The sequence below is a fragment of the Amblyraja radiata genome, chromosome 47, assembly GCF_010909765.2.
Source record: "Amblyraja radiata isolate CabotCenter1 chromosome 47, sAmbRad1.1.pri, whole genome shotgun sequence".
In the NCBI taxonomy this organism is placed as follows: domain Eukaryota; kingdom Metazoa; phylum Chordata; class Chondrichthyes; order Rajiformes; family Rajidae; genus Amblyraja; species Amblyraja radiata.
In genome coordinates this window covers 4,219,232-4,244,944 of record NC_046002.1, presented here as the reverse complement: position 1 = coordinate 4,244,944, position 25,713 = coordinate 4,219,232, and the positions used below count along the sequence as shown (strand labels likewise).

Here is a 25,713-nt window from a genome sequence, read left to right as displayed (position 1 = left end):
GCGAATGGTATGTTAGCTTTCATAGCAAAAGGATTTGAGTACAGGAGCAGGGAGGTTCTACTGCAGTTGTACAGGGTCTTGGTGGAGTGGTGAATCTTTGGAACTCACTGCCACAGAGGGTAGTCGAGGCCAGTTCATTGGCTATATTTAAGAGGGAGTTAGATGTGGCCCTTGTGGCTAAGGGGATCAGAGGGTATGGAGAGAAGGCAGGTACGGGATACTGAGTTGGATGATCAGCCATGATCATATTGAATGGCGGTGCAGGCTCGAAGGGCCGAATGGCCTACTCCTGCACCTAATTTCTATGTTTCTATGTTTCTAAGAGGTCAAAATACGGGACAAATTCCCAACACGGCAATCTGTCGACCGACTGGGCGAATGATGAGTTGGCCCGGTGCGCTGGACTGCACGCAAAGCCCAGCCGGCAGGCCAGCTGTGGAGTTTTGGGCCCGGGGGGGGGGGGTGTGAGAAGGAGGGGGTGAGAAGGAGGGGGTGGTGATGGTGGTGTTGGCGGTGGTGTCGGCTGCCGAACGACCGACGGGGCCACGGGCGAGGTGCTGCTGCTGCACTCCATGGGCTGCACTACAGTCCCCTCGACCCGAGTTGTAGCGGTCAAATATGGGACAAGGGAACGGTCCCGTACGGGACAAACCGATATACGGGATGTCCCGGCTAATACGGGACAGTTGGCGACCTTAGTCGAGACCCTTCTTCCTCCCTTACGGGTTTCTCACCCCCCAACCACCACAATCAGTCTGAAGAAGCATCCCGACCCGAAACATCACCTATCCACGTTCTCCAGAAATGCTGCCTGCCTGATGAGTTACTCCAGCACTCTGTTCCTTGTGCGTTCAGGAGTAACTCTATTCTCCACCACAAGATGGTGGTGTGGTATTTCCCCTGCATTTAGAATTAGACCATTCAGCCCATCAAGCCTACTCCGCCATTCAATCGTGGCTGATCTATCTCTCCCTCCTAACCCCATTCTCCTGCCTTCTCCCCATAACCCCTGACACCCACACTAATTCAGAATCTATTTATCTCTGCCTTTCAAACATCCACTGACTTGTGGCCTCCACAGTCGTCTGTGTGGCAAAGAATCCCACAGATTCACCACCCTCTGGCTAAAGAAATTCCGCCTGATCTCCTTCCTAAAAGAAGGTAGAGAAAAATGCTGGAGAAACTCAGCGGGTGAGGCAGCATCTATGGAGCGAAGGAAGTGTCGAGACCCTTCTTCAGACTGATGGACCCAAAAAGTCGCCTATTCCTTCGCTCCATAGATGCTGCCTCACCCGCTGAGTTTCTCCAGCATCCTTGTCTACCTTCGATTTTTCCAGCATCTGCAGTTTTTTCTTAAATAAATCCTTCCTAAAGGAACGTCCTTTAATTCTGAGGCTGTGCCCTCTGGTTCTAGACTCTCCCACTAGTGGAAACATCCTCTCCACATCCACTCTATGCAAGTCTTTCACTATTCGATGTTTCAATGAGGTCTCCCACCCCCCCCCCCCACTCATCCTTCTAAACTCCAGCGAGGACAGGCCCAGTGCCGACTGTAACAATGCTATCTTTCTTCTTGGTTTAGAAACATAGAACATAGAAACATAGACAATAGGTGCAGGAGTAGAGGCCATTCGGCCCTTCGAGCCTGCACCGCCATTCAATATGATCATGGCTGATCATCCAACTCAGTATCCCATCCCTGCCTTCTCTCCATACCCCCTGATCCCTTTAGCCACAAGGGCCACATCTAACTCCCTCTTAAATATAGCCAATAAACTGTGGCCTCAACTACCTTCTGTGGCAGAGAATTCCACAGATTCACTACTCTCTGCGTAAAAAAATGACTTTCTCATCTCGGTCCTAAAAGACTTCACTCTTATCCTTAAACTGTGACCCCTAGTTCTGGACTTCCCCAACATCGGGAATAATCTTCCTGCATCTAGCCTGTCCAACCCCGTAAGAATTTTGTAAATTTCTATAAGATCCCCCCTCAATCTTCTAAATTCTAGCGAGTACAAGCCGAGTCTATCCAGTCTTTCTTCATATGAAAGTCCTGCCATCCCAGGAATCAGTCTGGTGAACCTTCTCTGTACTCCCTCTACGGCAAGAATGTCTTTCCTCAGATTAGGAGACCAAAACTGTACACAATACTCCAGGTGTGGTCTCACCAAGACCCTGCACAACTGCAGTAGAACCTCCCTGCTCATATACTCAAATCCTCTATGGCAAGATTGTCTTTCCTCAGATTAGGAGACCAAAACTGTATATTAATGATCTGGATGAGGGAATTGAAGGCAATATCTCCAAGTTTGCGGATGACACTAAACTGGGGGGCAGTGTTAGCTGTGAGGAGGATGCTAGGAGACTGCAAGGTGACTTGGATAGGCTGGGTGAGTGGGCAAATGTTTGGCAGATGCAGTATAATGTGGATAAATGTGAGGTTATCCATTTTGGTGGCAAAAACAGGAAAGCAGACTATTATCTAAATGGTGGCCGACTAGGAAAAGGGGAGATGCAGCGAGACCTGGGTGTCATGGTACACCAGTCATTGAAAGTAGGCATGCAGGTGCAGCAGGCAGTGAAGAAAACGAATGGTATGTTAGCTTTCATAGCAAAAGGATTTGAGTATAGGAGCAGGGATGTTCTACTGCAGTTGTACAGGGTCTTGGTGAGACCACACCTGGAGTATTGCGTACAGTTTTGGTCTCCAAATCTGAGGAAGGACATTATTGCCATAGAGGGAGTGCAGAGAAGGTTCACCAGACTGATTCCTGGGATGTCAGGACTGTCTTATGAAGAAAGACTGGATAGACTTGGTTTATACTCTCTAGAATTTAGGAGATTGAGAGGGGATCTTATAGAAACTTATAAAATTCTTAAGGGGTTGGACAGGCTAGATGCAGGAAGGTTGCTCCCGATGTTGGGGAAGTCCAGGACAAGGGGTCACAGCTTAAGGATAAGGGGGAAATCCTTTAAAACTGAGATGAGAAGAACTTTTTTCACACAGAGAGTGGTGAATCTCTGGAACTCTCTGCCACAGAGGGTAGTCGAGGCCAGTTCATTGGCTATATTTAAGAGGGAGTTAGATGTGGCCCTTGTGGCTAAGGGGATCAGAGGGTATGGAGAGAAGGCAGGTACGGGATACTGAGTTGGATGATCAGCCACGATCATATTGAATGGCGGTGCAGGCTCGAAAGGCCGAATGGCCTACTCCTGCACCTAATTTCTATGTTTCTATGTTTCTATACTCAAATCCTCTATGGCAAGAATGTCTTTCCTCAGATTAGGAGACCAAAACTGTACGCAATACTCCAGGTGTGGTCTCACCAAGACCCTGTACAACTGCAGTAGAACCTCCCTGCTCCTATACTCAAATCCTTTTGCTATGAATGCTAACATACCTGAGCAAACTATAAGACACACCATCCACTGTAAACAACCCAAAGAGCCACCAGGTGAATAAAATATGAGTTTATTAGTGTCCACTTTATTTAATATCTTTCACGATAGCTGGCCGGCTTTATACTGGCATTTTACAAAGTGCAATTAGTCACCTTTGAAGTCCTTGTATACATTTGAAAATACATAAATAATTACTATGTGAACGCCTCCATATTTACATTTATAATATTTTAATATGAATCTTTATATTAAATCTGAGCATATATAGTGAGAGTAATTTTCCTTTAAAAAAAAGATCAACTCTAATTATAAGAGAATTTGTCCATATATCGATATCTTCTTTTGCATGTGTGTGGGTGTGTGTGTGTAATGGGATCACTTAGCAACGGTTGTTTTCCATCTAGGGCCTGTTCCGCTTAGGCGATTTTTTCCGACGACAGTCATAGTCGTAGCAGTTCGGCGACTGGACCTCCTCCCACGATAATTGATTTGAGTGCAAGAAAGACCCAATTGATTTTCTCCAGAGATGCTGCCTAACCCGCCGAGTTACTCCAGCATTTTGTGTCTACCTTCGATTTAAACCAGCGTCTGCAGTTCTTTCCTACGCACAGGTTTGTAGGTTAACGGGGGGGGGCTGCCCTAGATTGTTCCGAGTGTGTGGGATAGGGGCTGGTCGGCGTGGACTCGGTGGGGCCCAGGGCCCCCGGATCCTCGCTGTATGTTTAGATTAAACTAATGCATCTGCAATTCCTTGCATCGATAAAAGTACGTGCGTGACGTGCCAATTGCTGCTTTTTAGATATCGGCAGTGGGTCAAAGTGGTTCAGGATAGCAGTGTCATGTCCGTCGCAACGAGGGTCATCTCCGTCACAAAGAAGGTCGCCTCCGTCACAAAGAGGGTCATCTCCGTCACAAAGAGGGCCATCTCCGTCACAAAGATGCCCATCTCCGTCACAAAGAGGGTCATCTCCGTCACAAAGAGGGCCATGTCCGCCACAAAGAGGACCGACTCCGTCACAAAGAGGGTCATCCCCGTCACAAAGAGGGTCATCTCCGTCACAAAGCGGGCATCTCCGTCGCAATTCGATCTAACCAGTTTGGAAAGAGACTGGTACCAGGACCACCTGGTAAAGGAGGAACAGCACCTCATATTTCACCGGGGCAGGCTTACCACCCTGCGGTATGAATATTGACTTCTCTACTTTCAAGTAACCCTCGGAGCGGCTGGGCTTGTACACTCTGGAGTTTAGAAGGATGAGAGGGCACCCTATTGAGACGTAGAAGATTATTAAGGGTTTGGACACGCTAGAGGCAGGAAATATGTTCCCGATGTTGGGGGAGTCCAGAACCAGGGGCCACACACTTAGCTTAAGAATAAGGGGTAAGCCATTTAGAACAGAGATGAGGAAACACTTTTTCACCCAGAGAGTGGTGTGAGTCTGTGGAATTCTCAGCCTCAGAGGCCGGTTCTCTGGATACTTTCAAGAGAGAGCTAGATAGGGTTCTTAATGATAGCGAGAGTCAGGGGATATGGGGAGAAGGCAGGAACGGGGTACTGATTGGGGATGATCAGCCATGATCACATTGAATGTTGATGCTAGCTCGAAGGGCTGAATGGCCGCTACTCCTGCACCTATTGTCTATTGTCTGTTATCACATTGAATGTTGATGCTAGCTCGAAGGGCTGAATGGCCTACTCCTGCATCTGTTGTCTATCCCCCCTCTCTCCATCCTGATCGGACTAGCTTCACAGTCGTCTCATTGTCTGTAACTAGTTTTCACCTAGACCACAGCTAACAATGGCCTGTTTCCTTTGTCATCTTTGCCTATCTTTCAATCATTCGTTCTATTTCTCTCTACATCACCGTCTATATCTCTCCTTTCCCTCTCCCCCCCGACTCTCAGTCTGAAGGGTCTCGACCCGAAACGTCACCCATTCCTTACGCTGCCTGTCTCGCTGAGTTACTCCAGCTTTTTGTGTCTACCTTCGGTTTAAACCAGCATCTGCAGTTCCTTCCCACGCATCTCAGCTAGATATCCATTGAGTTTAAATACTGATGCTTTTCTCAGCCAAAACCAGCTACTGAGGTCACCAATTTGGACAATTTGTTCCTGCTATTGATGCAAGTGCCTTCCATAGAGCCATGGAACACGGAAACAGGCCCTTTGGCCCGTCTTGCCCATGCCACTAAGATGTCCCCTCTAATCTAGTCCCACCTGCCTGCATTTGGCCCATATCCCTCAAAACCTTTCCTATCCATGTACATATCCAAATATCAGTCGTACAGCACCGATGCAGGCCCTTCAGCCCAACTTGACTATGTCAAACAAGATGCCCATTGTTAATAAGACTCATAGGCCTCTAAACCATTCCTATCCATGTACCTGTCCAAATTTCATAGTCAAACAGCACTGATACAGGCCCTTCAGCCCAACTTGGCCATGCTAACCAAAGGGCGGTCACAGTGGCACAGCGGTAGAGACCCGGGTTTGATCCCGACTACGGGTGCTGTCTGTACGGAGTTTGCACGTTCTCCCCGTGACCTGCGTGGGTTTTCTCCGAGATCTTCGGTTTCCTCCCACACTCCAAAGACGTGCAGGTTTGTAGGTTCATTGGCTTGGTGTAAATGTAAAAATCATCCCCAGTGGGTGTAGGATAGTGTTAGCGTGTGCAGAGATCGCTGGAATTTTTCCACCCAGAGAGTTGTGTGAATTTGTGGAATTCCCTGCCACAGAGGGCAGCGGAGGCCAAATCACTGGATGGATTTAAGAGAGAGTTAGATAGAGCTCTAGGGGCTAGTGGAATCAAGGGATATGGGGAGAAGGCAGGCACGGGTTATTGATTGGGGACGATCAGCCATGATCACAATGAATGGCGGTGCTGACTCGAAGGGCCGAATGGCCTCTTCCTGCACCTGTTTTCTATGTTTCTATGTCTATGATTCAAAACTGTGGCCAAACCGCAGATTTTCCCCATTGACTAATTTCATTCTTCCAACGAGACCATTCAAACCCTCAAGTCTATGCCAGCTCACACAATCTTAAGCTACATTTCATTTCCCTGAAACCGATCCTCCCTCTCACGCATACACACACACACCAAATCTCGACACGTCTGAAGAAGGGTCTCGGCCCGAAAAGTCGCCCGTTCCTTCTCTCCAGAGATGCTGCCTCACCCGCTGAGTTACTCCAGCATTTCGTGTCTACCTTCGATTTAAACCAGCGTCTGCAGTTCTTTCTTACGCACACACATTCTCACCTTCGTATGTTTATAGGAACAGAATTAGGCCTTTCAGCCCATCGGGTCGACTCTGCCATTCAATCATGGCTGATCTATCTCTCCCTCTCAACCCCATTCTCCTGCCTTCTCCCCATAACCCCTGACACCCGTACCAATCAAGAATTTCTGCTTTAAAAATACCCATTGACTTGGCCTCCACAGCCGTCTGTGGCAAAGAATTCCACAGATTCACCACCCTCTGGCTAAAGAAATTCCTCCTCATCTCCATTACGCTCCTATCACTTATGAACATGTAGACTCACATGCAGGCTTGGCGAATGGCCTACTCCTGCACCTATTGTCTATTTTCTCGGTCCTGACTACGGGTGCTGTCTGTACGGAGTTTGCACGTTCTCCCGGTGACCTGCGTGGGTTTTCTCCGGGTGCTCCGGTTTCCTCCCACACTCCCAACAGTGCAGGTTTGTAGGTTATATTGTAAATTGCCCCTAGTGTGTGTAGGATAGTGCCAGTGTTTCGCCGGTCGGCTCAGGCTCGGTGGGCCGAAGGGCCCGTTTTCGCGCTGTGTCTCTAAAGCCTAGACGAGAGGCGGACAATCCTTCACGAGTGGTTCAACAGTATCTCCAGCCAGCAGGGGCAAGAGGTGATGAACTGTCTGGAATAACAGGGGCCCCAGCCTTTGGCGAAGCTTATCCGGATACTGTTAGGGTCGTAGGGGCCGTCGGGAAAATCCAAGATGGCCGTCCTCTGCAAGGCCCGGGCCTTGTCGTAGTCAAAGATCTTGACGGAGTAGCCGGGCTGCACCTTGTGGACGGAGAGCCTGCGGGAGTTGGGGGGCCCCAGGGTGGGGGAGTTGACGAAGACGGGGTGCTCGCTGCGGTTGTAGGCCCAGACCCCGTCCCACTCGCGGCTGAGCAAGATGCCCCGGCCTATCTTGCCCCGGGTCCTCCTCACCATCTCGTGCCGGTCGGCCACGTGGAGCTGGCCCAGGCAGAAGCCGTTTCCCCGGGGCAGGTCGCAGAAGACCCCCACCGAGGGCTCGTGGACGGCGTAGAGCCGGCCCACCCGGGTCCTGTGCTCCCAGTAGGCCACGCTGCACCAGTGGGCCTCTCTTGACAGATGCGGGGCCAAGCCAAAATCTACAGGGGGAAAACTCACAGCAGTCAACATCAAAAAGCACAGGACAAGAAATATTATTAATAACCCATTTTCTGTTATTTGCACTTTATCAGTTTATTTCTTAAGTGGTTGGACAGGCTAGATGCAGGAAGATTGTTCCCGATGTTGGGGAAGTCCAGGACAAGGGGTCACAGCTTAAGGATAAGGGGGAAATCCTTTAAAACCGAGATGAGAAAAACATTTATTTTCACACACAGAGAGTGGTGAATCTCTGGAACTCTCTGCCACAGAGGGTAGTTGAGGCCACAGTTCATTGGCTATATTTAAGAGGGAGTTAGATGTGGCCCTTGTGGCTAAAGGGATCAGGGGGTATGGAGAGAAGGCAGGGATGGGATACTGAGTTGGATGATCAGCCATGATCATATTGAATGGCAGTGCAGGCTCGAAGGGCCGAATGGCCTACTCCTGCACCTATTTTCTATGTATCTATGTATTTATTCATGTGTGTATATATTTATATTATGGTATATGGACACACTAATCTGTTTTGTAGTAAATGCCTACTATGTTCTGTGTGCAGAATCAAAGCAAGAATTTCATTGTCCTATACAGGGACACATGACAATAAATTCACTTGTCTTGACTTGAGATCACAGAAGATAACACTCTATTGCAGTGAAGAAAGCAAATGGTCTGAAGAAGGGTTTCGGGCCGAAACGTTGCCTATTTCCTTCGCTCCATAGATGCTGCTGCACCCGCTGAGTTTCTCCAGCATTTTTGTGTACCTTCGATTTTCCAGCATCTGCAGTTCCTTCTTAAGATTATTAAGGGCTTGGACACGCTAGAGGCAGGAAACATGCTCCCGATGTTGGGGGAGTCCAGAACCAGGGGCCACACACACAGTTTAAGAATAAAGGGACAGCCATTTAGAACGGAGACGAGGAAACACTTTTCCTCGCAGAGAGTGGTGAGTCTGTGGAATTCTCTGCCTCAGAGGGCGGTGGAGGCAGGTTCTCTGGATGCTTTCAAGAGAGAGCTAGATAGGGCTCTTAAAGATAGCGGAGTAGGAGGATACTGATTGGGGATGATCAGCCATGATCACTTTGAATGGCGGTGCTGGCTCGAAGGGCCTCAAGGCCTACTCCTGCACCTATTGTCTATTGTCTATCTGACTCTTGAGTTCTGCAGAGACGCTGCCTGGCCCGCTGAGCCGCTACAGTATTCCGGGATTGGCGGGCCGAAGGGCCTGTTTCCACATTGCATCTCGAAGCACTGGAGGACGTGGGAGGAGGGATGGGGGGGGGGGGGGGGGGGGGGGAGGGCGGAGAAGGCTCAAGTTGAACAACAAGGGTCACGGAAGGATCAGAGCGGAGGAATCAGTCCAGACACTCTGTGATCACCAGAGACTGATCCCGGGAACTCAGCCAAGGACACAGGGAACACTGTTCCTCAGAACGCACGTCAATGCCCACTGCTGTCGTGCACGCCGCAACTTCCTCTGGCAAGCACCAGAGAGGTGTGGCGTCCAAAAATAACCTTCAAGACACCACTTCTGTTAGAGAGGGGGGGGGGGGGGGGGGGGGGGGGGGGGAGGGGGAGGACCAGCGATCCCCGAACATTGACACCATCCTACACCCACTAGGGACATTTTTTAATATTTTTTTACATTTACCAAGCCAATTAGCCTACAAATTTATTGACCGTCACATCCGAATAGCGGGAAAGAGATCAATATTTGAATGGCAGTGCTGGCTCGAAGGGCCGAATGGCCTACTCCTGCATCTAGTGTCTCTCAAGACTCCGTCTTGCGTTCGTTCCATCCGAGATTTTTTGAGGCAAAACTAGTGCAGATCCAACAAGAGAGGGGGTGGCGCAGCGGTAGAGATGCTGCCACACAGCGCCAGGTTCGATCCCAACTACAGGTGCAACCTGCGCAGAGTTTGCACGTTCCCTCCCGTGGCCCGCGTGGGTTTTCTCCGGGCGCTCCGGCTTCCTCCCACACTCCAAAGACGTGCGGGTTTGTAGGTAAATTGGCTTCTGTGAATTGTCCTCTAATGTGTAGGATAGTGCTGGTGTACGGGGTGACTCGGTGGGCTGAAGGGCCTGTTTGCAGGCTGTATCTCTAACACTAAAATGTGCAGATGTGTAAGTTCATTGGCCTCTTTAAATTGTCCCTCATGTTAGTCCCTCAGGATAGACAGATAATCGCTGGTCGGCAGGGACTCGGTGGGCCGATGGGCCCGTTTCCACGCTGTATCTCTAAACTAAACTAACAGCAAATGGAAAAGATAACTGCACATGCCAGAACTCTGCGACACAATTAGTAAACACTCAGCAAGTCAGGCAGCATCTGTGTTTAGAGTGATACAGCGTGGAAACAGGCCCTTCGGCCTAACTTGCCCATGAAACAGGCCCTTCGGCCTAACTTAGAAACATAGAAACATAGAAATTAGGTGCAGGAGTAGGCCATTCGGCCCTTCGAGCCTGCACCGCCATTCAATATGATCATGGCTGATCATCCAACTCAGTATCCCGTACCTGCCTTCTCTCCATACCCTCTGATCCCCTTAGCCACAAGGGCCACATCTAACTCCCTCTTAAATATAGCCAATGAACTGGCCTCGACTTGCCCAGGAAACAGGCCCTTCGGCCTAACTTGCCCACGAAACAGGCCCTTCGGCCTAACTTGCCCAGGAAACAGGCCCTTCGGCCTAACTTGCCCACGAAACAGGCCCTTTGGCCTAACTTGCCCACGAAACAGGCCCTTCGGCCTAACACCATTCAGTAGGCCATTCAGTCCTTCGTGCCAGCACCGCCATTCCATGTGATCATGGCTGATCATCCCCAATCAGTACCCCGTTCCTGCCTTCTCCCCATATCCCCTGACTCCGCTATCTTTAAGAGCCCTATCTCTTGAAATCATCCAGAGAACCCGCCTCCACAGCAGAGAATTCCACAGACTCACAACTCTCTGTGAGAAAAAGTGTTTCCTCGTCTCCGTTCTAAATGACCGACCCCTTATTCTTAAACTGTGTGTGTGTGGCCCCTGGTTCTGGACTCCCCCCCAACATCGGGAACATGTTTCCTGCCTCTAGCGTGTCCAAGCCCTTGGCAATCTTATATGTTCCAATGAGATACCCTCTCATCCTTCTAAACTCCACAGAGTGTACAAGCCCAGCCGCTTGCTCCATTCAATTCTCGAAATGAAACCAATTCACACCCTCACCTGGCCAAAGGTCACTGGTGTTGTTGGAAGGTTCTATCGCCCTTTGGTCGTAGGCAAAGTTGTCTTCCAGGAAGTCTATAGGGGTGAAGACACAGCAGATTGTAAAACCAGCCAACAAAGTTCGCAACTGCAAAACCAATCTGGGTCTCGCCAAGAGTTAAAAATAAAGAAGAATAAAAAAAAAGGACATTGACAAAAATGTCTCTGATATTTATTGCCTGTGAAATGTACAACTCATTGGGAGACAACCAGCCATCTTCATGGTTGCTGACTGGAGCCATCAAGGCTAGACAGGGCAAGACAGCAAGCTTAAGAACTGAATGTTACTGTTTTAATTATGAAGATGAAAATAGGATACTGGGGATGGAACGTTTCAGCTTGGAGGTCATTCCTTTCTTCGGATTGGAAAACGGAAAATTGTAATACAGGAGCTGCTTGGTGGCACAGCGGGTGGAGCTGATGCCTCACCGCGCCAGAGACATAGAAACATAGACAATAGGTGCAGGAGTAGAGGCCATTCGGCCCTTCGAGCCTGCACCGCCATTCGATATGATCATGGCTGATCATCCAACTCAGTATCCCATCCCTGCCTTCTCTCCATACCCCCTGATCCCTTTAGCCACAAGGGATACATAGAAACATAGAAACATAGAAAATAGGTGCAGGAGTAGGCCATTCGGCCCTTCGAGCCTGCACCGCCATTCGATATGATCATGGCTGATCATCCAACTCAGTATCCCATCCCTGCCTTCTCTCCATACCCCCTGATCCCTTTAGCCACAAGGGACACATCTAACTCCCTCTTAAATATAGCCAATGAACTGTGTGGCCTCAACTACCTTCTGTGGCAGAGAATTCCACAGATTCACCACCGAGATTTTCTCATCTCGGTCCTAAAAGACTTCCCCCTTATCCTTAAACTGTGTGACCCCTTGTTCTGGACTGCCCCAACATCGGGAATAATCTTCCTGCATCTAGCCTGTCCAACCCCTTAAGAATGTTGTAAGTTTCTATAAGATCCCCCCCTCAATCTTCTGAATTCTAGCGAGTACAAGCCGAGTCTATCCAGTCTTTCTTCATATGAAAGTCCTGCCATCCCAGGAATCAGTCTGGTGAACCTTCTCTGTACTCCCTCTATGGCAAGAATGCCTTTCCTCAGACCCGGGTTCTATCCCGACAAGGGTAGATGCACTGTGTATTTTTACTCAGAGTAAGGGAATCGAGGACCAGAGGACATAGGTTCAAGGTGAACGGGAAAAGATTTAATAGAAGATTGAGGGGGGATCTTATAGAAATTTACAAAATTCTTTAGGGGTCGGACAGGCTAGATGCAGGAAGATTGTTCCCGATGTTGGGGAAGTCCAGAACAAGGGGCCACACACAGTTTAAGGATTAGGGGGAAGTCTTTTAGGACCGAGATGAGGAAAACATTTTTCACACAGAGAGCGGTGAATCTCTGGAATTCTCTGCCACAGAAGGTAGTTGAGGCCACAGTTTATTGGCTATATTTAAGAGGGAGTTAGATGTGGCCCTTGTGGCTAAAGGGATCAGGGGGTATGGAGAGAAGGCAGGGATGGGATACTGAGTTGGATGATCAGCCATGATCATATTGAATGGCGGTGCAGGCTCGAAGGGCCGAATGGCCTCTACTCCTGCACCTATTTTCTATGTTTCTATGTTTCTATGTGTCCCTTGTGGCTAAAGGGATCAGGGGGTATGGAGAGAAGGCAGGGATGGGATACTGAGTTGGATTATCAGCCATGATCATATTGAATGGCGGTGCAGGCTCGAAGGGCCGAATGGCCTACTCCTGCACCTATTTTCTATGTTTCTATGAAATCGGAACTCACTGCCTGAGGGAGTGGAGGAGTCAGCAAATGTCTCGACGTTTTAGTTTTGCCATAGCATGATAAACGGTGTCCCTAAAAAACCTTGCGCTATAGAAATTCACTTTGTGTCTATTATATCAATGAGGCAAAGAAAGGGTTGGTGTCTAGGGAGCAGATTTACGACATCAAAGTGATTTTCCCCTGCAGAATTTTCATAAACAAAGGTCTTTTCAAGAGCAATAGGTTTATTTTTATAACCGCAATCGTTTTAACAGGATCGTTTAGTTTAGTTTAGAGATACAGCGCGGAAACAGGCCTCTTTGGCCCAGCGGGTCCGCGCCGACCAGCGATCCCCGCACATTAACACAATCCTACACACACCAGGGACAATTTTTGTAACTGCAAGCTAAAAATACAAAAGGCTGTAGACAATAGACAATAGGTGCAGGAGTAGGCCTTTCGGGCCTTTGAGCCAGCACCGCCATTCAATGTGATCATCCCCAATCAGTACCCCGTTCCTGCCTTCTCCCCATATCCCCTGACTCTGCATTTCTTTAAGAGCCCTATCTAGCTCTCTCTTGAAAGCATCCAGAGAACCGGCCTCTGAGGCAGAGAATTTACATTTACACCAAGCCAATTAGACCTGTACGTCTTTGGAGCGTGGGAGCAAACCGAAGATCTCGGAGGAAACCCACGCAGGTCACGGGGAGAACGTGCAAACTCCGTACAGACAGCGCCCGTAGTCGGGGTTGAACCCGGGTCTCTGGCGCTGCAAGCACTGTGGAAGGGCCTGTCCCGCTTTCACGACCTAATTCACCACCTCCGCCGAGGTTGCCCTTGACTCACACTCGCAGTATGGTCGTCAGGAGGTCGTGATGTTAGTCGTAGGTACTCGTGGCATCAACTAGGCCCGGGCCGTTTTTTCTAGCCTGATGAAAAATGTCCACGAGTAAAAATGGTCGTGAATTAGGTGGGGAAAGTGCGACAGGCCCTTAAGGCAGCTGCGCCATTTTGTATCGCAATTGAATAACTTATTTTTGAACTTGCCATCAATGTTGTTCTGGTTTTTGCTTGGTGATAGCTTGGAGTAAGGTGGTGGCGGAGATTCTGAAAGAGAAATACAGTTTGTTGTTGGTCTTTAGAACGTGTAAGTGTATGCTCAACAATATACCTAAACTATTTTTGTACAGGTTTTTGATGTCTAGACTAATATAATTAATGCAGTCTGCAGATCTTTCAAAACACAAAGACAGGCGTCGAATCTCCTCGAAGGCTTACAACATTCCCACCAACTTTAGTGTGGTTCGGAGATACAGAGCGGAAACAGGCCCCTGGGCCTACTGAGTCCGCGCCCGTTTACACACTGGTTCTAAGTTATCCCCACTTTCCCATCCACTCCCGACACACTAATGGAGGGGGGTGGGGGGGAATTTTACAGAGGGGCCGATTAACCTACAAACACACACGTTTAGGGGGATGTGAGCCAAACCTGGGCAGGTGGGATTGGTTGGCATGGGAACGTTAGGCCGAAGGGCCCATTTCCACTCTGTATGGATCTACAGCATCATTGGGAAGAAACTGGAGCACCCGGAGCAAACCCACGTGGTCACAGGGAAAATATGCAAACTCGATGCCTGGGAATCTATCTCCAAACCTCTAGATGAGTATAGGAGCAAAGAGGTCCTTCTGCAGTTGTGCAGGGCCCTAGTGAGACCACACCTGGAGTATTGTGTCAGGTTTTGGCCTGTTGGCCTTCATAACAAGAGGAGTTGAGTACAGGAGCAAAGAGATCCTTCTGCAGTTGTACAGGGCCCCAGTGAGACCACACCTGGAGTATTGTGTGCAGTTTTGGTCCCTTAATTTGAGGAAGGACATTCTTGCTATTGAGGGAGTGCAGCATAGGTTCACCAGGTTAATTCCCGGGATGGCGGGACTGTCATATGCTGAGAGAATGGAGCGGCTGGGCTTGTACACTCTGGAGTTTAGAAGGATGAGAGGGTATCTCATTGAAACATATAAGATTATTAAGGGTTTGGACACACTAGAGGCAGGAAACATGTTCCCGATGTTGGGGGAGTCCAGAACTAGGGGCCACACAGTTTAAGAATAAGGGGTAAGCCATTTAGAACGGAGATGAGGAAACAACTTTTTCTCACAGAGAGTTGTGAGTCTGTGGAATTCTCTGCCTCAGGTGGAGGCCGGTTCTCTGGATACTTTCAAAGAGAGCTAGATAGGGCTCTTAAAGATAGTGGAGTCAGGGGATATGGGGAGAAGGCAGGAACGGGGTACTGATTGGGGATGATCAGCCATGATCACATTGAATGGTGGTGCTGGCTCGAAGGGCCGAATGGCCTACTCCTGCACCTATTGTCTATTGTCCAAAGATAGCGGAGTCAGGGGATATGGGGAGAGGGCAGGAACGGGGTACTGATTGGGGATGATCAGCCATGATCACATTGAATGGTGGTGCTGGCTCGAAGGGCCGAATGGCCTACTCCTGCACCTATTGTCTATTGTCCATAGATAGCGGAGTCAGGGGATATGGGGAGAGGGCAGGAACGGGGTACTGATTGGGGATGATCAGCCATGATCACATTGAATGGTGGTGCTGGCTCGAAGGGCCGAATGGCCTACTCCTGCACCTATTGTCTATTGGCCTGTAAGCTCTTTGGGTGGGGAAGGAACATTGCAGGGGGTGCGTTTGAGAATCTGGGGGTCGGTTCATCAGAGCTCCTACGTAATGAGCCACTCGGCCCATCTCCCCAGCCTAGCCCACGTCCCAGCAACAATGAATGGACCATCTCTGCTCCTGTCGTTGGCGACGGTCTCAGCGTTGAAGCCACAAGTATGTAGTCGAGCGGTCTTAGCGATCTAATAACTCCAAAGGCTGGCACCAGCCGTACATTCCACTGAAGTCTCGGGAAAGCAGATTGGCCCATGTCCCAGAGTGTTGTAGAGAAATACAGAGAACAAGCAAACACACACACACACGTGGGTTTAGTGCAGTTAGGAGACACAGCGCGGAAACAGGCCCTTCAGCCTCCCGACTCCGCGCCAAACAGCGACCCCAGCTCGCAAACGCCACCCTACACACACCAGTGACAATTTACAATCCCGCCAAGCCAATCGACCTACAAACCCGCACGTCTTTGGAGCGTGGGAGGAAACCGGAGATCCCGGAGAAATCCCACCCGGGTCACGGGGAGAACGTGCAAACTCCGCACAGGCAGCACACGTAGTCAGGATGGGAGGCGCTGCGAGCCCTCTCGGGCAGCAACTCCACCGCTGCGCCATCGCGCCGGTCGTACGTGGAACGCTTCACGGTGGCAGTGGGGAAGCAGTTCCCAGTCAGGGTTAAGATTCTAGAGATGCTGCCTCACCCGCTGAGTTACTCCAGCATTTTGTGTCTCCCTTCCCAGCCAGGGTGTCAGGGGCTATAGACAATAGACAATAGGTGCAGGAGTAGAGGCCATTCGGCCCTTCGAGCCAGCTCCGCCATTCAATGTGATCATGGCTGATCATCCTCAATCAGTACCCCGTTCCTGCCTTCCCCCCATATCCCCTGACTCCGCTATCTTTAACAGCCCTATCTAGCTCTCTCTTGAAAATATCCAGAGAACCTGCCTCCACCGCCCTCTGAGGCAGAGAATTCCACAACTCTCTGGGTGAAAAAGTGTTTCCTCGTCTCCGTTCTATCAAGGGGTCACAGTTTAAGGATAAGGGGGAAATCTTTTAGGACCGAGATGAGGAAAACTTTTTTCACACACAGAGAGTGGTGAATCTCTGGAATTCTCTGCCGCAGAAGGTAGTTGAGGCCACAGTTCATTGGCTATATTTAAGAGGGAGTTAGATGTGGCCCTTGTGGCTAAAGGGATCAGGGGGTATGGAGAGAAGGCAGGTACAGGATACTGAGTTGGATGATCAGCCATGATCATATTGAATGGCGGTGCAGGCTCGAAGGGCCGAATGGCCTCTACTCCTGCACCTATTGTCTATGTTTCTATGTAAACTAACCATTTAATCCACACCTAGCACTGCCTTGGCAAGGCCAGCAGCATAGTCAAGGACCGGTCTCACCCCCCGGTCACTCCCTCTTCTCCCCTCTCCCATCGGGCAAGAGGTACAGAAGTGTGAAAATGCTCACTTTCTGATTCAGGGACAGTTTCTTCCCCGGCTGTTATCAGGCAACTGAACCGTCCTCTCACCAACTAGAGAGCGGTCCTGACCTCCCATCCACCTCATTGGAGACCCTCGGACTATCTTTAATTGGACCTTACACTAAAAAATACTTTATCATGTATCTGTACCCTGACTGTGCCATCTTTAAGAGCCCTATCTAGCTCTCTCTTGAAAGTATCCAGAGAACCGACGATGGGCAAAGGCAGGAGAATGGGGAAAGATCGGGGGTCGTGATAGAAATTTTTCAGGAGTTGATGTAAGAATTGGAACTGGGTGAGGATCAGCGCGAGTGAGTGTCTGATGGGGCAGCACAGACCTAGTGGGCTGAAGGGCCTGATTACCATGCTGGGTTGGACCAGGCAGCTCGGGAGCTGGGAGGAAGGGCTGCCAAAACAAAATCAGGCTCCCTGTTTGTTACAACGGATGCTCGCTGGCTTCCCGCGACAGTAAATAAACTACCTAAAGCGGAACTGACCTGGGATATCCTGGGTCAGGCCATGCCGACGGCAATGTTGGCTCGGCTCTGGACTAGGACGGGAAGGCTGCGTGCCGGGAAACATGGAAAAGAGGAAGGTGGACAAAAATGCTGGAGAAACTCAGCGGGCGTTCCACAGATGCTGCCGCACCCGCTGAGTTTCTCCAGCATTTTTGTCTACCTTCGATTTTCCAGCATCTGCAGTTCCTTCTTGAACATGGAAAAAAGAGGAAGCCTTCCATCCTCCCGTAAAACCACACGTTAGACAATAGACAATAGACAATAGGTGCAGGAGGAGGCCATTCGGCCCATTCGAGCCATTCAATGGCTGATCATCCCCAATCAGTACCCCGTTCCTGCCTTCTCCCCATATCCCCTGACTCCGCTATCTTTAAGAGCCCTATCTAGTTCTCTCTTGGTGTCAAGTTGGGAAAAGGGGAAGTACAACGGGATCTGGGGGTCCTTGTTCATCAGTCACTGAAGGTAAGCATGCAGGTACAGCAGGCAGTGAAGAAAGCGAATGGCATGATGGCCTTCATAACAAGAGGAGTTGAGTATAGGAGCAAAGAGGTCCTTCTGCAGTTGTACAGGGCCCTAGTGAGACCACACCTGGAGTATTATGTGCAATTCGTCTCCAAATTTGAGGAAGGACATTCTCGCTATTGAGGGAGCCCAGCGTAGGTTCACCAGGTTAATTCCCGGGATGGCGGGACTGTCATATGTTGATAGAATGGAGCGACTGGGCTTGTACACTCTGGAGTTTAGAAGGATGAGAGGATATCTCATTGAAACGTATAGGATTATTAAGGGTTTGGACACGCTAGAGGCAGGAAACATGTTCTCGATGTTGGTGGAGTCCAGAACCAGGGGCCACACACACACAGTTTAAGAATAAGGAGTTGGCCATTTAGAACGGAGACGATGAAACACTTTTTCTCAGAGAGTTGTGAGTCTGTGGAATTCTCTGCCTCAGAGGGCGGTGGAGGCCGGTTCTCTGGATGCTTTCAAGAGAGAGCTAGATAGGGTTCTTGAAGATAGCGGAGTCAGGGGATATGGGGAGAAGGCAGGAACGGGGTACCAGAACCAGGGGCCACACATTTTAAGAATAAGGGGTCAACCATTTAGAACGGGGAACGGGGTACTGATTGTGGATGATCAGCCATGATCACATTGAATGGCGGTGCTGGATCGAAGGGCCGAATGGCCTACTCCTGCACCTATTGTGTATTGTGTAAGCCAGCATCTGTAGTTCCTTGTTTAAGAAGGTAGACAAAAGTGCTGGAGAAACTCAGCGGGTGCAGCAGCATCTATGGAGCGAAGGAAATAGGCAACGTTTCGTGCCGAAACGTTGCCTATTTCCTTCGCTCCATAGATGCTGCTGCACCCGCTGAGTTTCTCCAGCACTTTTGTCCCTCTGTAGTTCATTCCTCAACATCTCAAGGTAGGTTCGACTTACCTGGATCGCACAGCCGGCTGAAGTGGTAAGGGTTACAGCAGACAAGGCCAGAATCCTCCACACTCCTCCTGGAGCAGTCGCAGATGGAGAGGCGTTTGAGCTGGTGGGGGCATCTGAGGTCTGGCCAGCGGAACAACTTGCAGGTCAGGACCTGGGGCCAGTGGTTTACCCCGCTCCTGACCAGGGACACGCACCCTACCCGATCCTCAGCTCCCCCAGCCTCCACCGCCCTGGCTAGCATCTCTAGCTGGTCTTCCCTCAGCCTCTTGAAGAGCGAGTGAGTCAGGGGCTTCAACCCGCCCTGAAGACCCCCATTCTGGCAGCGGCCCCTCCAGAGTCTACGGACTGCGCACGAACGCCGGGACGGGAACATGCGCCGCCAGTTCCCCGGGCTCAGTGGCGAGGTCGATCACCAACGGAGGGGGAAGGTGAGGGAGGGAGGGAGAGGGAGGGATGGGGGGAGGGGAGGGGGGTGAGGGAGAGAGAGAGAAAACTGCTGGAAATACAAGGAGAAGGAGATGAAAAATCAGTCACGTTAGGGGGGGGGAATAAATCGTTTTTTAAACAGAACTATGCAAAAAGTTTGCAAAGAAAGTTTCCAAAACTTGGTCAAAAGTTACAGCAGAAAGTTATGAAAACTTGTTACTGAAGTTTTCAAATCAGGAACAGAAATGGTCATTTTAACAAACTTTGCACACAAAAAAAGTTTCGAAAAGTTCGCAAAGAAAGTCTCAAAAACTTGGCCAAAAGTTACAGCAGAAAGTTATGAAAACTTGCCACTGAAGTTTTCAAATCAGGAACAGAAATGGTCATTTTGAACGAACTTTGCACACAAAAAAAGTTTCGAAAAGTTCGCAAAGAAAGTCTCAAAAACTTGGCCAAACGTTTCAACAGAAAGTTAAGAAAACAAAAGTTTTCAAAGGCAGGAACTTTTGTTTTTAAAGTTTGCAAAATTAGGAAAAGCAATCAACCCCCCCCCTAAAAAACTTAAACACATTTAAATACAGGAGCAGACATTTGTCAAATTTTCAATTAAAAAAAAAAGTTTGCTGAGTTAGGTGATCAACATCTAATAATCGAGGCTGCTTACAAAATAAGTCAAACTCCAAACCTTACATTTAAAAACAGGAGGAGAAAATGTCATGTTGCAATATGTAAACAGTTTGCCAAAACAGGGAGAGGAGTGAGTTTTATGGTGTTCCAAATTTTAAAAGATTGCAACGAAGGGTTATTTATATACGAGCACGTTTCAAACTTTAGCAGAAGTTTACAGACTTGTTAAACTTACAGAGAAAGTGAGCCCTTCGCTAGGAGTTCAGATTCAGATTCAGATTCAGATTATTTAGTTGCTTAACTAGTCCTTGCCATTCTTTCTCCACTTTTTGAAATGTTTCTATGCTTTTCCGAAGAAAGTCCTTTGAAAAGATGCAAGTATGTAAGATGCATCTTTTGGATCTCGTTGAAAAGTTTTAAAATCTATTTTTTTTGTTAAAGAAAGGAGGGGAACTTTAAAAAACAAGTCCAGAGTTTCGCAAATGTTCCCCCCCCCTGAACAAAACAACAAATACCAAACTCACTTCCCTGCGATGCTTCTTCCCGGAGAAATCCCCACCCTTGTGAAGTCCGACAGCTCTCTCCCGGGTCGGTTCACAGTGACCGCACATACGACCAAAGATCGTCTCGTGCCTTTACATACGACTGGCTTACACGACCCATCTCTCTCTCTCCCTCCCTCTGCTTAAACTGGACTGGGTGAAAAAAAAAGTTGGGAGGGTCCTGGCTAAGGAAGGGAGGGGAGGGGGCAATTTAAGGCTCGTATCCTGTCTCTAGTGGCTGGAGGTTTAGCCAAACAATTGGTAGGCAGTCAGACTTAAGGCGGGGTAAACCGTGGAAATTGATTTTCCTTTAACCCTTTCTTGGAGTCACAGATACAGTGTGGAAGCAGGCCCTTCGGCCCAATCTGCCCACCCTGACCCATCTCCGCTAGTCCCACCTGCCTGCGTTTGGCCCATGTCCCTCTAAACCTGTCCTATCCTGTACTGGCAAGAATTTAGGAGATTGAGGGGGGATCTTATAGAAACTTACAAATTTCTTAAGGGGTTGGACAGGCTAGATGCAGGAAGATTGTTCCCGATGTTGGGGAAGTCCAGAACAAGGGGCCACACAGTTTAAGGATAAGGGGGAAGTCTTTTAGGACCGAGATGAGAAAAACATTTTTTTTCACACATAGAGAGTGGTGAATCTGTGGGATTCTCTGCCACAGAGGCCAGTTCATTGGCTATATTTAAGAGGGAGTTAGATGTGGCTAAAGGGATCGGGGGGTATGGAGAGAAGGCAGGTACAGGATACTGAGTTGGATGATCAGCCATGATCATATCGAATGGCGGTGCAGGCTTGAAGGGCCGAATGGCCTCTACTCCTGCACCTATTGTCTATGTTTCTATGTTTCTATCCACGTTCCTGTCCAAATGTTTCTTAAATGTTGCGACAGTCCCAGCCTCAACTGCCTCGTTCCATACACCCACCACCCTCTGTGTGAAAAAGTTACCCCTCAGGTTCCTATTAAATCTTTTCCCCACCTTAGGCCTGCAACTTAAACCTCTGGTCCTTGATTCCCCTACTCTGGGCAAGAGACTCTGTGCGTCTGTCTACCCGATCTATTCCTCTCATGATTTTGTACACCTCTATAAGATCTCCCCTCATCCTCCTGCGCTCCAAGGAATAGAGTCCCAGCCCTTTGCCCCAACCTCTCCCTGTAGCTCAGGCCCCTCGAGTCCCGACAACATCCTCGTAAATCTTCTCCTCCGCGCCCTTTCCAGCTCGACGACATCATTTCTATAACTAACTCCCAACATCGTCCCTAATCCTTGGGCTGTCACGGTGGATCAGCGGGTAGAGTTGTTGCCTTACAGCGAATGCAGCGCCGGAGACCCGGGTTCGATCCCGGCTACGGGCGCTGTCTGTACGGAGTTTGCACGTTCTCCCCCGTGACCTGCGTGGGTTTTCTCCGAGATCTTCGGTTTCCTCCCACACTCCAAAGACGTGCAGGTTTGTAGGTTCATTGGCTTGGTGTAAATGTAAAAATTGTCCCTCGGTGTGTGTAGGATAGTGTTAGTGTGCGGGGATCGCTGGTCGGCACGGACCCGGTGGGCCGAAGGGCCTGTTTCCGTGCTGTGTCTCTAAACTAAACAAAACTAAAAAAACATGGTGCCCAGAACTGAACACAAGAAGGGTCTCGACCAGAAACGTCGCCTATTTCCTTCGCTCCATAGATGCTGCTGCACCCGCTGAGTTTCTCCAGCAATTTTGTGTACCTTCGAGCTTCCAGCATCTGCAGTTCCTTCTTGAACAACATGCTGCCTGTCCCGTTGAGTTACTCCAGCTTTTTTGGATTCCATGCTGGTTTTTTTCACCCGATTCTGCAGTTCCTTCCGACACAAAACTCTAAATGCGGCCTCACCAACGTCCTGAATCACAGTTTAAGAATAAGGGGTCGGCCATTTAGAACGGAGGTGAGGAAACACTTTTTCACACAGAGAATTGTGAGTCTGTGGAATTCTCTGCCTCAGAGGGCGGTGGAGGCCGGTTCTCTGGATGCTTTCAAGAGAGAGCTAGATAGGGCTCTTAAAGATAGCGGAGTCAGGGGATATGGGGAGAAGGCAGGAACGGGGTACTGATTGGGGATGATCAGCCATGATCACATTGAATGGCGGTGCTGGCTCGAAGGGCCGAATGGCCTCCTCCTGTGCCTATTGTCTATTGTCTATTGAATGCAGGAGAATGGGGTGCTGAAGCAAAGCAAGAATTTCATTGTCCTATCTGGGACGCACAACAATAAACTAACTTGACAATTGGCTAGAAATAGATCAGCCATGATTGAATGGCGGAATAGACGTGATGGGCCGAATGGCCTAATTCTGCTCCCAGAATAGCCTTAGGAACTTTCTTAAGGCAGTTTAGCCTTAACCCTTAAGAATTTACCATCCTAAATTCTTAAGGGGTTGGACAGGCTAGATGCAGGAATATTGTTCCCGATGTTGGGGGAGTCCAGGACAAGGGGCCACACAGCTTAAGGATAAGGGGGAAATTCTTTAGGACCGAGATGAGAAAAACATTTTTTACACAGAGAGTGGTGAATCTGTGGAACTCTCTGCCACAGAAGGTAGTTGAGGCCACACAGTTCATTGGCTATATTTAAGAGGGAGTTAGATGTGGCCCTTGTGGCTAAAGGGATCAGGGGGTATGGAGAGAAGGCAGGGATGGGATACTGAGTTGGATGATCAGCCATGATCATATTGAATGGTGGTGCAGGCTCGAAGGGCCGAATGGCCTCTACTCCTGCACCTATTGTCTATGTTTCTATGTGGCCCTTGTGGCTAAAGGGATCAGGGGGTATGGAGAGAAGGCAGGGATGGGATACTGAGTTGGATGATCAGCCATGATCATATTGAATGGCGGTGCAGGCTCGAAGGGCCGAATGGCCTCTACTCCTGCACCTATTGTCTACGATTCTATGTGTCCCTTGTGGCTAAAGGGATCAGGGGGTATGGAGAGAAGGCAGGGATGGGATACTGAGTTGGATGATCAGCCATGATCATATTGAATGGCGGTGCAGGCTCGAAGGGCCGAATGGCCTCCTCCTGCACCTATTTTCTATGTTTCTATGTTTCTATGATTGAATGGCGGAGTAGACTTGATGGGCCGAATGGCCTAATTCTGCTCCCATCACTTATGACCTGATGAAGGGTGATGGTGCCAGGACTGGCGGTGATCCGGTACATGTGACGATCAGATTCCTTCGACTTCCCAGTGTGGTCTCTGGTCCTGGATGGTCGCTGAGTGGTCGCCACTCTGGGTTTGGCTGAATGGCAGGTGACGGGGCGAGACAGACAGACAGACGCTCCTGAAGTACGTCATTGGGTGCCACAAGCTGGCCACAGACCACAGAGGCAAACACAGTCAGAGGCAGGCAGGGAGCGGCACAGGAGGGATATGTGTGTGTGTGACCGGAATTCTCCACACTTCAGTCAACAGGGCCTAGCACATAGGCCTTTCCTGGGAACTCACATACCAGAGCAGAGAAGTGGAACACAGAGAGTGGTGAATCTGTGGAATTCCCTGCCACAGAAGGTAGTTGAGGCCACACAGTTCATTGGCTATATTTAAGAGGGAGTTAGATGTGGCCCTTGTGGCTAAAGGGATCAGGGGGTATGGAGAGAAGGCAGGGACGGGGTGTGGATTAAATGGTTAGTTTACTTAGAAACATAGACAATAGGTGCAGGAGTAGAGGCCATTCGGCCCTTCGAGCCTGCACCGCCATTCAATATGATCATGGCTGATCATCCAACTCAGTATCCCATCCCTGCCTTCTCTCCATACCCCCTGATCCCTTTAGCCACAAGGGCCACATCTAACTCCCTCTTAAATATAGCCAATGAACTGTGGCCTCAACTACCTTCTGTGGCAGAGAATTCCACAGATTCACCACTCTCTGTGTGTGAAAAAAGTTTTCCTCATCTCGGTCCTAAAAGATTTCCCCCTTATCCTTAAACTGTGACCCCTTGATAGAACGGAGACGAGGAAACACTTTTTCACTCAGAGAGTTGTGGAATTCTCTGCCTCAGGGGGCAGTGGAGGCTGGTTCTCTGGATGCTTTCAAGAGAGAGCTAGATAGGGCTCTTAAAGATAGCGGAGTCAGGGGATATGGGGAGAAGGCAGGAACAGGGTACTGATTGAGGATGATCAGCCATGATCATATTGAATGGCGAATGGTGCAGGCTCGAAGGGCCGAATGGCCTCTACTCCTGCACCTATTTTCTATGTTTCTATGAGAAGATTTCCCCATGTTTGGGGGGGGGGGGGGGGGTGGGAGCCCAGAACCAGGGGCCACACACAGTTTAAGAATAAGGGGTCGGCCATTTAGGACTGAGATGAGGACAAACATTTCCACCCAGAGAGTTGTGAATCTGTGGAATTCTCTGCCACAGAAGGCAGTGGAGGCCGATTCTCTGGAGAGGCAAGGGATGTGGGGAGAAGGCAGGAACGGGGCACCGATTGTGGATGATCAGCCATGATCACATAGAATGGCGGTGCTGGCTCGAAGGGCCGAATGGCCTACTCCTGCTCCTGTGTTTCTGTGGCGTTGCCGGGACTCGAGGGGCCTGAGCTACAGGGAGAGGTTGAGCAGGCTCGGTGGAGAACGTGGACAGGTACAAAGTGCTGGAGCAACTCAGCGGGACAGGCAGCATCTCTGGAGAGAAGGAATGGGCGACTCTTCGGGGTTGAGGCCCTTCTTTAGACAATAGACAATAGACAATAGGTGCAGGAGTAGAGGCCATTCAGCCCTTCGAGCCAGCACCGCCATTCAATGTGATCATGGCTGAGAGTCTACCCCATTCCTTCTCTCCAGAGATGCTGCATGTCTATATTTAAGAGGGAGTTTGATGTGGCCCTTGTGGCTAAGGGGATCAGAGGGTATGGAGAGAAGGCAGGTACGGGATACTGAGTTGGATGATCAGCCGTGATCATATTGAATGGCGGTGCAGGCTCGAAGGGCCGAATGGCCTACTCCTGCACCTATCTTCTATGTTTCTATGTTTATTCCAGCACTTTGTACCTGTCCACGTTCTCCACAGAGATGCTGCCTGCCTGACCCGCTGAGTTACTCCACCATTTTGTGTCTGTTGTCGTTCTAATCGCCTGCCGGCTCTGGGCTGGACTAGACTTCATCCAGTTTTTTTTCTCGATCCCTTTATGTTTACGGAACGCCACATCCAGCCAGCGTTGTTG

At 49.5% G+C, this 25,713-nt stretch overlaps 1 protein-coding gene across 2 annotated transcripts; it reads right to left on the bottom strand.

Moving 5' to 3' along the window:
• Nucleotides 1-7,117: 7,117 nt before the first annotated feature.
• LOC116968881 (mothers against decapentaplegic homolog 6-like) lies at nt 7,118-20,662 on the bottom strand. 2 transcript variants are annotated; one of them, XM_033015858.1, is made up of 5 exons: nt 20,502-20,662; nt 18,925-19,420; nt 13,862-13,921; nt 10,986-11,060; nt 7,118-7,779 (listed from the first exon to the last, which is right to left on the bottom strand). In XM_033015858.1, the coding sequence occupies exons 2-5, from the start codon at nt 19,295-19,297 to the stop codon at nt 7,241-7,243; spliced, it is 1,047 nt and encodes a 348-aa protein (XP_032871749.1). In that variant the 5' UTR covers nt 19,298-19,420; nt 20,502-20,662; the 3' UTR covers nt 7,118-7,240. The 2 variants fall into 2 exon arrangements, with proteins under 2 accessions (XP_032871749.1, XP_032871751.1); XM_033015860.1 differs by lacking the exon at nt 13,862-13,921.
• Between the last annotated feature and the right edge of the window lie 5,051 nt (nt 20,663-25,713).

Bases quoted from the DNA above. Each gene is read 5' to 3' on its own strand.
- LOC116968881 (XM_033015858.1), bottom strand. From the start codon at position 19,297: ATGTTCCCGTCCCGGCGTTCGTGCGCAGTCCGTAGACTCTGGAGGGGC. The intron at 13,922-18,924 runs GTAAGTCGAACC...TTTCTCTTTCAG, and splicing joins CAGCCGGCTGTGCGATCCAG to AATCTCCGCCACCACCTTAC. The intron at 7,780-10,985 runs GTGAGGGTGTGA...TTCCCCCTGTAG, and splicing joins CACCAGTGACCTTTGGCCAG to ATTTTGGCTTGGCCCCGCAT.